General features: G+C 39.7%; 1 protein-coding gene across 1 annotated transcript in view; it reads left to right on the plus strand.

The window, feature by feature from the left end:
- The first annotated feature begins 6460 nt into the window (after window positions 1-6460).
- SMC3 (structural maintenance of chromosomes 3) overlaps window positions 6461-15043 on the plus strand; it is a 33325-nt gene continuing 24742 nt past the window's right edge. Inside the window, exons 1-4 of the mRNA XM_053668543.1 lie at window positions 6461-6611; window positions 7645-7720; window positions 13165-13203; window positions 14666-14733. Coding sequence (XP_053524518.1) covers window positions 6597-6611; window positions 7645-7720; window positions 13165-13203; window positions 14666-14733 — 198 coding nt within the window. The 5' untranslated portion in view covers window positions 6461-6596. The remainder of the gene's footprint in view (window positions 6612-7644; window positions 7721-13164; window positions 13204-14665; window positions 14734-15043) is intronic.

Here is a 15043-nt window from a genome sequence, read left to right on the forward strand (position 1 = left end):
TGATTTTTCATTAAGTCAATTATTAATATTGACTGTTTTCTTTTTGAAGCCTACTGGATTTAAATTATGTGAACTCAAGTGTGTTTCTAAAATGCAGTTAGGTGTATTTTTTATGATGTTTTGTTTTGTGTTAAGGGGGCATTGGAAAATGACAGTCTGTTATTTTTGATTTTGCTATTTGAATTTTCCTAATGGTTTTGTAAAATTTCATATCCCTACCACATTATATATTTTCTCCCTTTGTTACTGACAAAGCCCCTTTTTGGCGGTGGGGGTGATGGGTATAAAAGACTTTTCTCATTTTCCTTACTGTGAAAAGTTGGAGTAAACTTTTATGTATGTCAAATTTATGAAAGAATGCATTTTTATGTTTATTGTTACTTTTATATCTGACCTTGTATATTTGGATTTTTTTGACAGGCATGTTGGTCATAAGCATATTGTGATGTAAGGGAAGGTGTCTGATATGACATGAAATCTAGATTTGGAGATTCTCCTTGTAGGTAATGTTAGGAACTAGATTTCCCAGAATTCCTTTTCTCTGTGGTTCCATAGTAGACCTTACCAACAGCCTCACTTGCATGAAATTTGAAAGGCAGATACAAAGAAGGCATTAGTCACACTGCAGAGTCCATACAGGGAGAGAGAGCAATACATAGGGGGTTCAAGGACACCATCTTCCAGCTCATTTTTTGGATTTTGTCCTTCCAGTTAAAAGTATTCTCATAACCACTACAGTCTATTTGATTTCCATTTTATTAGAGGTGTAGTTTTCCACTGATGTCTTTACAAGATTCACTTTAAAGATCCACCAGAGTCTGGCTTTTTCTATAACCTCTCTTGTGTCCACCAGGGAACTAATTCAGCCTTTAATGCATGGGATCATTGTCTGATTCCCTCTTTTCTAGATCACATCCATATAAGGTCTAGTTTGTATAGCTCATTCTGTTAATAGTGCTGGTGAGTATGTGTTTTTCGTTCACTATGACATCTATAATTGTGCTCTGAAAAAAAGAACGTGGGAGTTTTTTCCTCAGCTACATTGTGCAGTGGTTGGCTTGACCCAGTCCTTTAATGGGACAGTAAGGACCTTCCTTCTCTCATAAATACTGGGTACTGTATTTTTTAGGGAAAAATAAGGATGTGTGTTATATGTGGGTAGTACCTGAAATACCTTGTATCTTTTTGGTGTTTTGTAATTATCTGTTACATAAAATATCTTGTACCATAACATGTTCAATAATAAATGCTAAAATTCCTTTATAATACGAAAAACAAATATCTAAATATAATTAATTAATTGATTGAATTAAAAAATTAAAACAAAAGATTTTGTTCCTGAAAGTTTAGGCCTAAAACATGGGTGCACATTATACACAGCAAAATACAGTATTTTCTGTTACTTGTAACTGAATGTAATCCCTCAGAACGTTTTCACTTATGTATAATTGGATGTGATTAAAAGTATGCATGTTTTTTGGTCAAAAATAAATAAATATTCAGGTAAAATTAGTTTTTTTTTCTGCTTTATTGAAATATATTTTACATATGATAAAATTTACTCATTTAAAGTGTACAGTTCAGAGATTTTGTTTTACTATATTTAAAAAGTTGTGGAACCATCATTTTAAAATAACATTAATGGATTTGGAACACCATCCCAAAAAACCTAGTACCCCATTGTTAAATCTCCCCACCCAATGTAAAGCCGTGGGCAACCACTAATCGATTTTCTGTCTCTATGGATTTGCCTCTTCTGGGCATTTCACATAAATGGAATCATACAATATATATGCTCTTTGTGACTGGAGTCTTCCACTTAGCATTACATTTTCAAGATTCATCCATGTCGCACTGGTATTCTTAAGCATATGTATCAGTTCATCCTTAAGCATAATTGGTACCCTTTTATATTGCTGAATCTTATTTCATTGTAAGAATAAATCACATTTTGTTTGTCTATCTTTCTATCAGATAAGGGACACTTAGGTTATCTCTATTTACTATGAATAATGCTGCTATGAACATTCAAATACAAATTTTTGTGTGGAAGCGTGTCTTCGTTTCTCTTGGACATATATACCTAGGAATAGGATTGCTAGCTCATATGGTAATTCTATCTCAAATTTTGGAGAACAGTCAAAATGACTGCCCCATTTTACATTCTCTCTAGCAAATAATACGAAGGTTCCAGTGTCTCCAAATCTTAGCCAACAGCTATTACTGTCTTTTTTTATTTTAGCTATCCTGGTGGATGTGAAATGGTATTGGAGTGTGGTTTTCAATTTGCATTTCCCTGACAACAAAAAATGGTGAGCATCTTTTCTTAAGTTTACTGGACATCTGGGAAATGACCAGTAAACTTATGAAATGCAACGAATCCTTGTCATTTTTGAGTTGTTTATTGTTGAGTTATAAGAATCCTTTACATATTTTGAATATAGGTCCCTTGGCAGATATATAATTCTATAATATTTTCACAGTCTCTGGCTTGTCTTTTCATTTCTTTTGATGCACACAAGTTTTGATGAAGTGTTATTTATCTATTTTTCTTGTCACTTGTGTTTTTAGCATCACATTTAAGAAACCATTCCCTAGCCCTTGGTCACAAAGATTTACTATGTTTTCATCTAGGAGTTTATAGTTTTAGCTCTTACATTAAAGTTTACGACCCACTGGGTTCTGCAGCTACGGCTAATAGACCACGCTGTTCCTAGGAGACAGGCTGCAGCCAATGAGGGTAGAGTTTCACTTACATATCAAATTAGATTGAGCTTGAATAAGCAGAGGCTGATGTCAGTCACTACAACGGAAAATCACAACTGCTCACTCACTTTCTAGACCTGAGGAGATCTCAAACTGCAGCCCATCAACTGAAGGGCAGTCTGAGTCCAGGAGAAGGCATTTTCCTTCCTGAAGTATATTCGGTATCAATTTCTCCAATCTGAGTATATGGTATCTGAAGCCTGGGAAAGGGGAATACCCAGATCTTCCGAGTGCTGTTAGATACAGGACGTTAGTTAACACTAATACTGATGGGGGGAGGACTCGGAAGTTGGAAATTTTTAGTTTAAGTAATAGCTAATAAGCTTAGTATTCGATGTATGTAAAAGCTATTGTTCCAGGAATTGAAGGTATGACCCACCCTGACTCCAGGAGACCAGAAGCAGTCCCACCTTTGTGCCTCAGGGGGACTGCAAGCAATTCCAGATGGTATCTGAGTCACAGTGCTTCCGGGTGAGCTGCTCACCACCCAGGATGGGAATGCTGCAGTTTGTTAAATCCAATCAACTTTTCCCTGAATTCCAAACCCCTTACCTATACTTTGTTCTCCTCATAAAAATGGCCATTTAAAAATGGAATTTAAGAGAGTCTGTTAGGGTACAAACCCATCATCTCAGATCGCTGGCCATCTGAATAAAGTGCCCATAAAGATTCAGTCCCTGTCTCTGCTTACTGGGTGACAGGCAGCACAAACACTGGCTTTTCCAGTTACAGTACCAGGGGGAGTGCAAACACCTTCGTGGCTCCTTGGTAGAGTGAAGGTGTACAGAGGCCAACTGATAGATGAAGTTCTGGCCCAAGTTTGTTTCGACTGGTTGCAGTGGCTCCACACACTCATTCTGGGGTCATTTCCCTGGCCCATGAGTGCACAGCCACGGAGACTGATGTCCTTAGTGACTGACAGAAATCCCATTAGTCTCCCGATCTATGGACAAAGATCTATTATCGTAGGAGAGGCCAACTGGAAGTCCCCAAAACTGCCTTAAGCCCAGCCAAGACAGTAAATTAGAGGCAGCGACATCTTGGGGAGAATGGCAGGGATGAGTACCACTCTCAAGGGTTTAAAGAATGAGATGTGGGGTCTCCATTATATCCTCATTTAATTTATCAGTTAGGTCCTTGCAGAAACAAGATGGAGTCTATCAGATGAGAGTGGATTAACATCACTTAAGCCGGAGGTGACTCAGCTGCCATATTGGATATGGAATCCTCACCGGAAGAGATCAACACAGCCTTCGGCACTTACTAAGGAGCTGTTATCTGGCAAAGGCATTCTTTTTCATCTTCATCTGGAAGGAGTGGAACATTCCTGGGGTTGGTTCTGGCAGCAATTCACATTCAAGGTCCTACCTTTGGGCCACACTGTGTCACACCATTGTCTGAAAGTCCCTAATCATCTCATCCTTGAGCAGAACGTGTTGTTGGTCTACTATATTGATAATATCATTTCTGATAATATCGATTCTGAGATGGGCTGAGGAGGGAGTAGCAAGTACTCTGGTTACCCCAGAGAAGGAAAAATAAGCCCCCGTGGCATTAAAAACTATTTTGAGTTAAGAGTATTTGAGTTTCTGCTCTGGCTGGTGTGGCTCTGTGGATTGAGTGCCTGTCTGCAAACCATAGGGTCACCGGTTCAGTTACAGGTCAGAGAACATGCCTGGGTTGTGGGTAGGATTGCTGGTGGGGGGCATGCGAGAGGCAACCACATATTAATGTTTCTCTCCCTCTTTCTCTCTCTCTTCTGTGCTCTATAAAAATAAATATTTTTTTAAAAAAGTATTTAACTTTCTGAAATCCCATCTACATTAAAGCATAACTTCCCCAAAGAGTTCAAAATAACTCAATTGTCATAAATTCCCTCCCTAGAAACACTCAGGGAAATCTGACTTTCATGAGCTTAGATGTCTCCATATTACACCAAAACAGAAAATGCTACCAAACTAGCATACCTTTCCTAAAAGTCCCGTTTTCCCTTAAGTGCTCTTTTTCTACCTCCCTCCTAATAAGTCATTGGATTTCCCATAAGTGTCTTCCTTCCCTTCCCTTTTATTTATTACAGTAGTATATAAGCTCAAAATTCTAACCACCCCTGAGTAAAATGTCTTTGTGCACTGTACAATGTAATTGAAAACTGTTTTACTTTTTTCCCCTTCCTAATCTGTCAGTTTAATTTGAAAGCTCCCAATTCTTTAAGAAGGTAAATTTTTTTTTCCCCTTTCCAACAGAGTAAGACACATTCATGCTTAGAGGCGCTCAGTAAGTATTTGTTGAATGAGTAATGAGCAGGTCCCAAAATATTGGTCAGCTCTTCTCTGGTGTCTGGGACCTTTCAATGTAGCTGTATGTTTTTTCCTGGGGACTTGCTGGTTTGGTTATAAACTATGAACCACAATTGATAACATTCTCTTTTGTGTAAACCGTTCTACATAAATCATCTCAATCTCTCTGCACAGAGGCAGGAATCGTTACAACGTTCCTCACCGTTTTATAGGTGAGGAAACAGGGACTCCAAGAGATTAAGATCCCTGTTCCCATTGTTGTGTGGCTATGTTTGGGGTGTTTGAACAGATTCTGGGTTTTTTTCTTTTTGGATAGATCCTGTTCTTACACAGATTTTGTAATCCGTGCCTCTCCCCCGACCCCCAACACCCACTGCCGCAACTCCAGTGTCTTGAGGATCGTGTTGAATCAATGAGGTGGGTTGAGAGAGAAAAACAAAAGACTGAAGAAAACGATGCTGTGTTGTTCTTGAGATGTTTCGATGTAAAAGCCTACAGTACTCATTAGCTTGACCAGCAGCAAGTAAGCGTTGTTGTGGTTATCAGCTTTACGGTGTCAGTTTCACTTGGGAATGTCCCTTTGCCCCCAGAGAGCGTGAATGGGTTTGATGAACTACTCCTCCCTGCTAAAGGAGATCCTTTTGTCCTAATAAATGCTTTCCAGAAAAAAATTATGCTGCCATGGGGATGGGATGTGAGTGGGATGGGGTCACAGGGAATCTTTAATACCAATAGCTGGCATAAATGAGCCAGGATTGTGCTAGGTATTCCCTTTCCTGCATTTTTCATTCATTCGTATTTACTGAGAACTTCCTAGGAAGAGGTTACTAAAGAAACAACAGGAACAAGATAAAGTCCCTTACCTCTTAGACTAATATTGTAGTAGAGGTAAATATTAAGTGTTGTAGTAGACAGAATGAATACATAAATGGGAGAAGGAGAGAGAGGGGAGAGAAGAATGGAGCAGCAAGGATTCCACACACCAAATTCCAAAGGACCAGCAGCGTTCTACGGACTCGCAGATGCCACCCGCGCCTTGTCGCATTTTTAAATAGTTCGAGACCACGTGGCCACCAGCCCACCCTGCTACTGGCCCTCGGTCTCTCCCTCTTGGCTTTGGCGCCGAACCTTTCCCCCCTTGTGGGCGCAACCATTAGCTCCGCGCTCGGAGGGAATACGAGCCAAACTCGCAGTCAAGGCTTTTCTGATTGAAGGTTCCGACTAGGCCTCAGGAAGGTTTTAGCTACAAATTGAAAAATTAAGTGAATCCACTTAAGGACGTCTTAGAAGCCTCCTTTTTGAAACAAGAAAGAGCAGGCCTGACGCTGACTCCCCCTAGGCTTTGTGGGGAAAACCAGGGTGGGTCCGTCCGAGGCGCCGACTCCGCCTCCTTGGGCGACGCCATTTTGTTTGGCTGGCGGGGACTGAGCGGCGCGTGGGGGGAGGGGTCCCGGAGGTGGCTCACCTGACCCCTGCGTCCGCCCAGCTGCTTCTGGAGGGGTACCCCTTCTCCCCGGCGGGGGTCTGGGCACCATGTACATAAAGCAGGTAAGGCCTGCACGTCCTTCTCATCCCTCTGGGCCTGTGAGGACGCTCCTTCAGGCGGGGGTATCTCGGCACAATCTGGGGCCTCTCACCTTTCCTTGCGGAGTGGACCCGGGCTGGACAAGGGACCGGGGGAGGACAGAGGCCCGCCCGGGGAGCGCGGGGAGCGCTGAGAAATGGGGTGCCCCTCTGCAGCCCGGGCCTCTGTTCACGGCGCTGGTTTGAAGGAGGAAGGACCTCCGAGAGGTGTGGGGGGTCGGCGGGGCGGGCCTTGCGCAGAGATCGGGCCCTCTCGGATGGGTCGGGGGCGGGAGAGGCCGCGGAGCTGTGTGGTCCGGCGGGGAGAACCTCGCGCGGGCAGTTCTCGTGGGGTGTGTGCAGATAGCTCTCCCCGGCCCGGGGGCGCCCCCGGGGGCTCAGGCTGGGGTGTCAGCTTCACCGGGGGCCTTTCTCCGCCCCGACTGACAGGAGCGATCAAAGGGACCCCCCCCCGCCCTTGTGGCGGAAAGTGTGGCGCCTCCTTATTCACTTGTTTACTGCTGTCAAAATGCTCTTCCCGCGCTGCGCGCATCACAAAGGCGAGCCCGTGCGCGGCCCTTTGGAAAAGTTCCTCTGTTGGCAGGTCGGGCTCCGAGCTCTCGGTGGTTGGAATGTCACGTCTGGTCGGCTGCCCCGCGTGTCCAGAGGGCCGGGGCCGGGCGGCCGGCTCGAGGCGGTCGCTCCATCCCCGAAACCTTAGTGTTCCAGCGAACCTTACCCAGTGGACTTCATTTTGAGACGCCCCGAACGGGCTACTAATGGGAGTGCCTTAAAAAAAAGAAAGAAACTGTCAGTAGTTCCTGATCATCAGGCTGTTTGTTCTTAGATGATTTTTAATCGCCACTTTCCAAAATGAATTTTTCCTTGGGCGAAGTTGAAAGCTCCTTAAGGGTCTGGTATTCGATGAGAAACGAGAAAGGGGAAGAAGTGCAAGAGAAAATGTTGAGAAGCTATTTTTTTCGTGTGTGTTCTGAAAAATATCTCTTTTGTTTGTTAGGTTATTATCCAGGGTTTTCGAAGTTACAGAGATCAAACAATTGTAGATCCCTTCAGTTCAAAACATAATGTTATTGGTAAGTGCTTATGGTTTCCTAGATCACATTTGTATCTCTGCAGCCATTTAAATTCTGCCTAAGGCTAGGCTTAAGGAGACAAGATTTATCTTTGAAGATACATCAATTTATATATATATTTTTTAATGAAATAACTTGTCTTCTGTCTGCGCTGATGACTCTCTTACATATTTGAAATATTTGAATAACACAGTCACGAGTTACTTTTATTTGATTAGACCCCTATGTGGGTATGTTTTAATAGCTTTAAGTTTATAGTGAATGACAGTAAATTCTGTTCTTGATATGTCATTTCCCAGTTAAAATGCTCACTTAATTCAAAGATAACCATTTTCTACTCACAAATTCGTTGCTCTTGGATTCCCCCCCCCCCACTGCCCCCCCATAATGTCTAAGGCTAGACCACGCAGCTTGTTGGGAAGATCATAAACTTGGGAGCAGAAGAGAAGGGGATTCAAATCCCAGCTCTGGCGTGCATTCTTTTTCAAACTTGACTCCCTGAGGACGCTGTTTTCTCATTTGTTCAGTGGAGATGATGGTACTCATCTCACAGGGCTGTTGGGAAGGTTAAATGAGGAAGCAACTGTGTGAGGATAAAGGGCTAATGGTGATTGTCCTGTAGTACGATATTTAGTCTATAGGTTCTTCAGATGATAATGTTCCATTTTGCTGATAGAGCCAGCAAAAGCGGATTTTGATGCTCTGAATTTTTAAAGGATAGATGAAGTGAGTGCTTCCAGACACCACAAAGGCATGGAATGTGCCGTTGATAATTGTTAGATTTCTGCTATACAGTGTCCTCCTTATGGGGTGTATTGGTATATTCTGCTCGGTCTACCGTACCAAAATATACACTGGGTGACTTAAACAACAGGGATTTGTTTTATCACAGTTCTGGAGGCTACAGTCCATCATTAAGGAGCCAGAATGGTGAGTCTGGAGGCCTCCATCTTCATCATACTCAAAGAACCTTATTTATTTGAGCCTTTCTCTGCTTCCCCTCCCACCCTCCCTCCCCTTTCTTCCTACTTCTCCTTCCCCCTCTGTCCCGAGAGCTTTAACCTCATTATGAAGGCCCCACCCTCATGACTTTAAGTATTTTGGTGTGTATAATGCCAGTTTTTTGAGGGGAAAATGTATAAGGGTGCCCATTATACCTGGGTGGTACTAAATGCAGTATATAATACAAATTATACATGAGAGAATCAGCACTAAAAATGTGGGTGCATGTTACACAAGGGAGCACATTATACACAGTGCAACACAGGGTGATCCTAACTTCCAAGGTCCCCATCTCCAGCAAGCATCACATTGGGTTAGGATTTCAGCATGAAGAACGAGGAGCATAATTCTGTCAGTAGTGTGGGATAGAGGGAGAGTCCCATGGAAACCAGTAAAAGGCGAACACTGGCTGCTGGTAGTCCTAGAGAACCGTGGAGAATCAGTCATTCTTTATTTTGATATAAATGATCAGTTTTAAAAATTGAGAACAAGAAAAAACCTGCCCTTAACAAATCAGTTACAACCTTGTTGTTGGGAATAGAGAAATTTTTTTGTTTTGGTATACAATAAGGTATACATATTGAGATTTTAATTACATTTTGATTATAAGTGTCTTCTGATGTTCATCAATCAGAAATATTTAGAAATAGAGGAAAAATACTAGGTTTATATTATTTCTTTAACTTACAGCTATAAGTAGATAAGTAATTTAATATATCAACTGGATAATTTTATAAATGAGATTTGAAATGAAGACCATTATTACCTAGGATGATAAAATTATGGCCTGTTAGGTATTACTGTTTTAGCTGTTATGAGACAGCTGTTTTACTGTGGTACTTTGGTTGCAGCATCAGCATTGTTACTAGTTATAAGGGAAATTATCTAAATGTTCCTTTTGGTTTAACTGAAAAAACATAATATGATATTATTGGTTTAACATGTTTCAATATCTTAAGGTCAGAAATACCAAAAATAGCATAGACTGAGATTGACTGTAAAAACATCCTGTGAATACATACCACTTTGTTTAAGGATTTTGACCCTTTTAAAAAAACGATTTGAAGGCAAACATCTGTGTGCTGGTGTTTGAGTGTTTGAATATACTAAACCTATCTTTTTTAACCTTTTTTCTAGCTTTTTAACAAAAGAAATATGTTAATTATAGAATATTATGGAAGAACATAAAAGCTAAAAGGAAAAAAATTGAAATAAACTGTAATCCGTTTACCCAGAAATAGGCATTTCTTAATTTTAATGGTCCATACTTGTATTCACCCAGGTTTCCTTGAAAAACAGAGCCTGAGGCCTGTTTCACTGCGAAGGCTTTCATGGGAGGGTGCAGTCTGAGGGCAGGAGTGAGGGGATAAGCTGGCCATAGCTTTGTAAAGAAGACACCGCTGGTTTGTGGTCACTTTGGATAACTTCCAGACAGACCTCATGAACCCACCATGTCTTGGAAAGGTCACACGGGAGAGGAATAGAGAGGGTTTTGTCCGCTGGCTCCTGTTTGTCACTAGTCAGAGTTTACCACAGAGGGCATTAGTTCCCCCAGTGCCTTTGGATTGTGTCACTCTGGGGGCTGACTCCTCTGAAGTAGGTGGGGAACTGTGGCCTCCTGTAGGTTTCACAGATCTAACTTGAATACCCTGCCCAGGATAGGGTGCAGCAACCTGAAGTGTTGGGAAACTGAGCCTGTCTGTTGACAGGCAGCTAAGGCCTGGATTGGGGCAGGTGAATCTGGGGTACACATGAACTGGGTCTACCTCAATACCTCTTCAGTCTCTGTGTACTTCTATATAAGTACACTTTCTAAAATAAAAATGGGTTTAAGTGTAGTATGTTGGTAATTTCCTATATTTAATAATAAACTTGAATATTATTGTTAGATATATTTAGCATCTTTAAAATTGCTATATAGTATTTCAATCTATAGATAGTAATTCTTAAAGGGAAATTAAAAATTTTGTGGTTATTTATGAATTATGTATTTATTATTTATGTATTATGGTTTGAACTATTTATGTAATTTTGTTTTTTAATCCTCACTTGAGGTTGTGTTTATTGATTTGAGAGAGAGAGAGAGAGAAACATTCATCTGAGAGAAACATCAATTGGTTGCCTCCTGTACATGCTCTTACTAGGGGTCAAACCTGCAACCTACATATGTGCCCTGACTGGGAATTGAACCCACAATGTTTAGGTGTATAGGAAGATGCTTCAACCACCTGAGCCGCCTGGCCAGGGCTACATAATTCCTTTAATGTGTCTTTTTTAAACTTTGGTTTAGAGATAATTTTAAGTTTACAAAACAGTTGCATGAACAACAGCATTACAGAGAATACTCATATATATATCATGTACTTACTATTAACATTTTCCCCAATTGCTTTGTTATTTGTATTCACCTTTTTTTAAGTTGTGTGTATCATGGAAATTTATCTCAGACTTAAATGTGCACTTTCTAAGAATAGGGATATTTTCTTAATAATCACAGTATATTTAGCAACTTCAGTAAATTTAACATCCATGCAGTAATCTGCTGTTCATTTTCCAGTTAATGTCAACTGACTCAGAAATGTTCTTCATAGTATTTTTTCCCCTGCAGTAATCTACTTTAGGATCAGGTATTGCATTTAGTTGTCATATCTCTTTAGGTTCCTTTTAAAAATATTTATTGATTGAGAGAGAGAATCATTGATTTGTTCCACTTATTTATGCATTCATTGGTTGATTCTTACACATTTCCTGATGGGGGATCAAATCCACAACCTTGGTGTGGCTGGCCAGGGCCTCTTTATGTTCCTTTAATGTAGATCATTTCCACAATGTTTCTTTGTCATTACTAATACTGTATTTGAAAAATATTATATAAATAATGTATCCTCTGGGTATTAATTACATCTGGAGATACATGATATTCACCTACCTCTATTAATGTTACTTTTGATCACCCAGTCAAGGTAGTATCCAGTTTTTCCATGTAGAGTTAGTGTTTTTTCCCTTGCAATGAATAAATAATATGGGCATGGGGAGACACTTTTGAAACATGCAAACATTGTGCTCCTTATCAAAATTTTCCCCTGGATTTAGTGTCCATTGATAATTGGCTTCATTCTGATGGTTACAACATGATTTTTCTATTTCCGATGCCCTTTCACATTCACCACAAGCAACCAAGAGCCCTTATTAACCTTTTTACAAATCAGAATGGACTCATGGATTATTCCCCCACCTCCAGCACTAATTTGTAATTCATCTAATTATTTGGTAGTCATGTTGTCCTAGAGTTAGCCAGTGGAAGTCCACTTCCGGCTGGCTTCTGTGTCTGCTATATACTTCCTTTTAAAAGTACTTCTTTCATTTCTGGCATAACATAAATGAACTCTTTAGGATTTATTTTGTATTAAAGGTGATAACTTTTGGGCGTAATTTTTCAGCATTTTTGGTCAAGACTTAACTGAAAATTTTGTTAAAAAACTCCACTGAGCCCTGGCTGGTGTAGCTCAGTGGATTGAGCACAGGCCTGTGAAGCAGGGGGTCGCTGGTTCGATTCCCAGTTGGGCACATGCCTGGGTTGCAGGCCAGGTCCCCAGTATGGGGCACATGAGAGGCAACCACACATTGATGTTTCTCTCCCACTCTTTCTCCTTCTCCTCTCTCTAAAAATAAATAAATAAAATATTTTTAAAAACCCTCAAATGAATTCATTAAATTTGAAACATTTGATACCCTCTTATGTATAGGATTGTGTATTTCTGAATTTGGGTAGTAAAAACAATGCCTTGTCTGTACTTTTGTGAGTCTGTGAAACTACATTATATATAGGCCAAAAGTTTGAGAATTTAAAATGATTCTTTTTAAAAAATTGTATTTATTTGAGAAAGAGAGAAGTGGGGTGGGGAGAGAAAGATTGATCTGTTCCACTCATTCATGCACCTATTGGTTGATTCCTGTATGTTCCCTGACAGGATTGAACCCGCAACCTTGGTGTGTCAGGATGACGCTCTAACCAACTGAGCCAGGGCTAAAATGATTCTTCAAGTATTATTAAATGTTAGCAATAAATACATGAACCTTAAAATTGTTAAAATTGTTAAAAAGTACTTTATTATATACAATTAAAGTAGAATTAATGTTCATTGTAATGGTTATAACTTATGAAAGTCAGGTAGTTTTTATTTTTATTAATTTTAAAGTATTAGGAAAGAGCAAAAGAATCAACAATAAAATGAATGTCTTAAAAAGCTGAAGTCTATAAAAACTGCACTCATTTGGTAATTGAAGTTTGGTTTATTGATTTTTTTTACTGTTGTATTTAATATCAAATATTAAGATGTTTTGCTCAAAACTTGGGTTTATAATTTTTCCGATACTTTGAGTAAAGTTTTAATTATATTAGTTTTTATACAAAATAACATGTACTTTTTGAAATTTTATAGTGGGCAGAAATGGATCTGGAAAAAGTAACTTTTTTTATGGTAGGTATTGTATTTTGAATTCTAAATATATTAAAACCTAGGTATCTTAAGATAGTTTATTAAAAAATATGTCTTCAGAGATTACATGTGCTTGAAACTCAAGAAATACTTCATATAGGGTTGTCGCTGAGTGTACAGATTGGAGTGTAAGGATCTGAGTTCTCCTCTGTCCCTAGTGATGAATGAGCTGAGTGAGACTGGGCAAAACACTTAACCCTTCACATTACTCTTTCCACTGTAAGAACAGAGATGTTTGCCCTACTTACCTTAGATGGGTGTGGGAATCTCATGAGATAATACATATGGAAGTGCTTTTTACTAGAGTGAAGTATGTGTTGTAAATGCATATGTATATGTGTGTTGCAGTAGAATAGGTAATATTGTTTTAGGATTAATGCCTTATCTTTCTGTTTCCTCTTTTTAAAGTGTTTTCTAAACCAATCACTGTTTTTATAAAGGATGGAGGATATAAAAACTTTATAAACTCAACAAAGACTATTGTTAATTTGAAGTTGGTAGAGCTTTGAAAATTATCTCTAAAGCTAAAATGCATTTAGATACACATAGTAATGCCTCCGTTAACATCTTCTGGGGAGAAAAAAATCATGTTAACAGAATTGGACTGTACAAGGAGTGAGTTGAAAAAATTTTGAACCTCTTAGTTGAGTAGTGTTTGAAGAAAAGGGGGGTTTAAAAGAGCAAGGGTTCTCTTCTGTCTGTGCTCATAGATTTAAAGGGTACTCTGTATCCTGTCAGTGGTTGTAACTTGGGGATAGTGAGAGAGTGGCATTATAGAAGTGAGTATTTCATAATCTCTAGGGGGATGACAGCAGTTTGAATTCATCTTCCTGCCCCAGGGTGATTATAATAGACAACCCATCCTCACCTTCACCCCATTCATGCACACACACCCACTCTTAGAACATCAAAGGTCTCTTGGGTGGACTGGGAACAGAACAGCTGGGTAAAGAGTTCCATTTCTAGGTCAGGGTGGTCTGGAAGTGGAAATGGCTCCTTAATGCAGGTAAGGGCATGGCAAGCAGCTGAGTAGAAGGTAGAAATCTGAAACATTTCCCTATATTGTTTACTTAGGTCTGTTTCTTTGACAAAGCATCCAATTAAGGATATTGTAGGAATGTATCTTATTTTGTTAATAAATAATATATGTCATTTATGTCCAGAGGGTAAAAGCAAATACAGTGTTAACCTAATCAATCAGTGAATACTTCGAATAAGAGGGAGACCTTAATTCTGCTTGTCTCTTCCTGTACCTTTTTGTTTTCTTTCCATTTTCTTGCCTTAAATGTTTTATTGAAAGCTTCTTAACATGCCATCATTTTCTAGCTGATTAATCTGAAGTACAGGCAGATTTTTTGCATAGCTTTTGTCTATATGAAGTGGGTAATCCACTTTATTAGCATTGCTTTAGACAGTACTAATAGCTATGTTTTTGTATTTCTAGCAATTCAGTTTGTTCTCAGTGACGAGTTTAGTCATCTTCGTCCAGAACAGCGATTGGCTTTATTGCATGTGAGTGAGACTGCTTTAAGACATTATTGAAATTAAGTTGACCTTTGAACAACTCGAGGGATGGGAGCTTCCACTGCCTTAGGTTGAAAATCTGCATGTAACTACAGTCGGCCCTCTGAGAATGTGGATCCCCAACTGCCAGTACATCCTTGAACAACATGGGTTTGAATGTGCAGGTCAATGAAGAAAACACTTACGTAAGTGGACCCTCACAGTTCAAACCCATGTTGTTCAAGGGTCAGCTGTGTGTACTTTTTAAAATACATTGTCAGTCCTGATAAATAATTTGTTCTAGTTTCATATTCTTCGT

This window comes from Artibeus jamaicensis, unplaced genomic scaffold (assembly GCF_021234435.1).
Source record: "Artibeus jamaicensis isolate MK-2021 breed Jamaican fruit bat unplaced genomic scaffold, CSHL_Jam_final contig_490, whole genome shotgun sequence".
In the NCBI taxonomy this organism is placed as follows: Eukaryota; Metazoa; Chordata; class Mammalia; order Chiroptera; family Phyllostomidae; genus Artibeus; species Artibeus jamaicensis.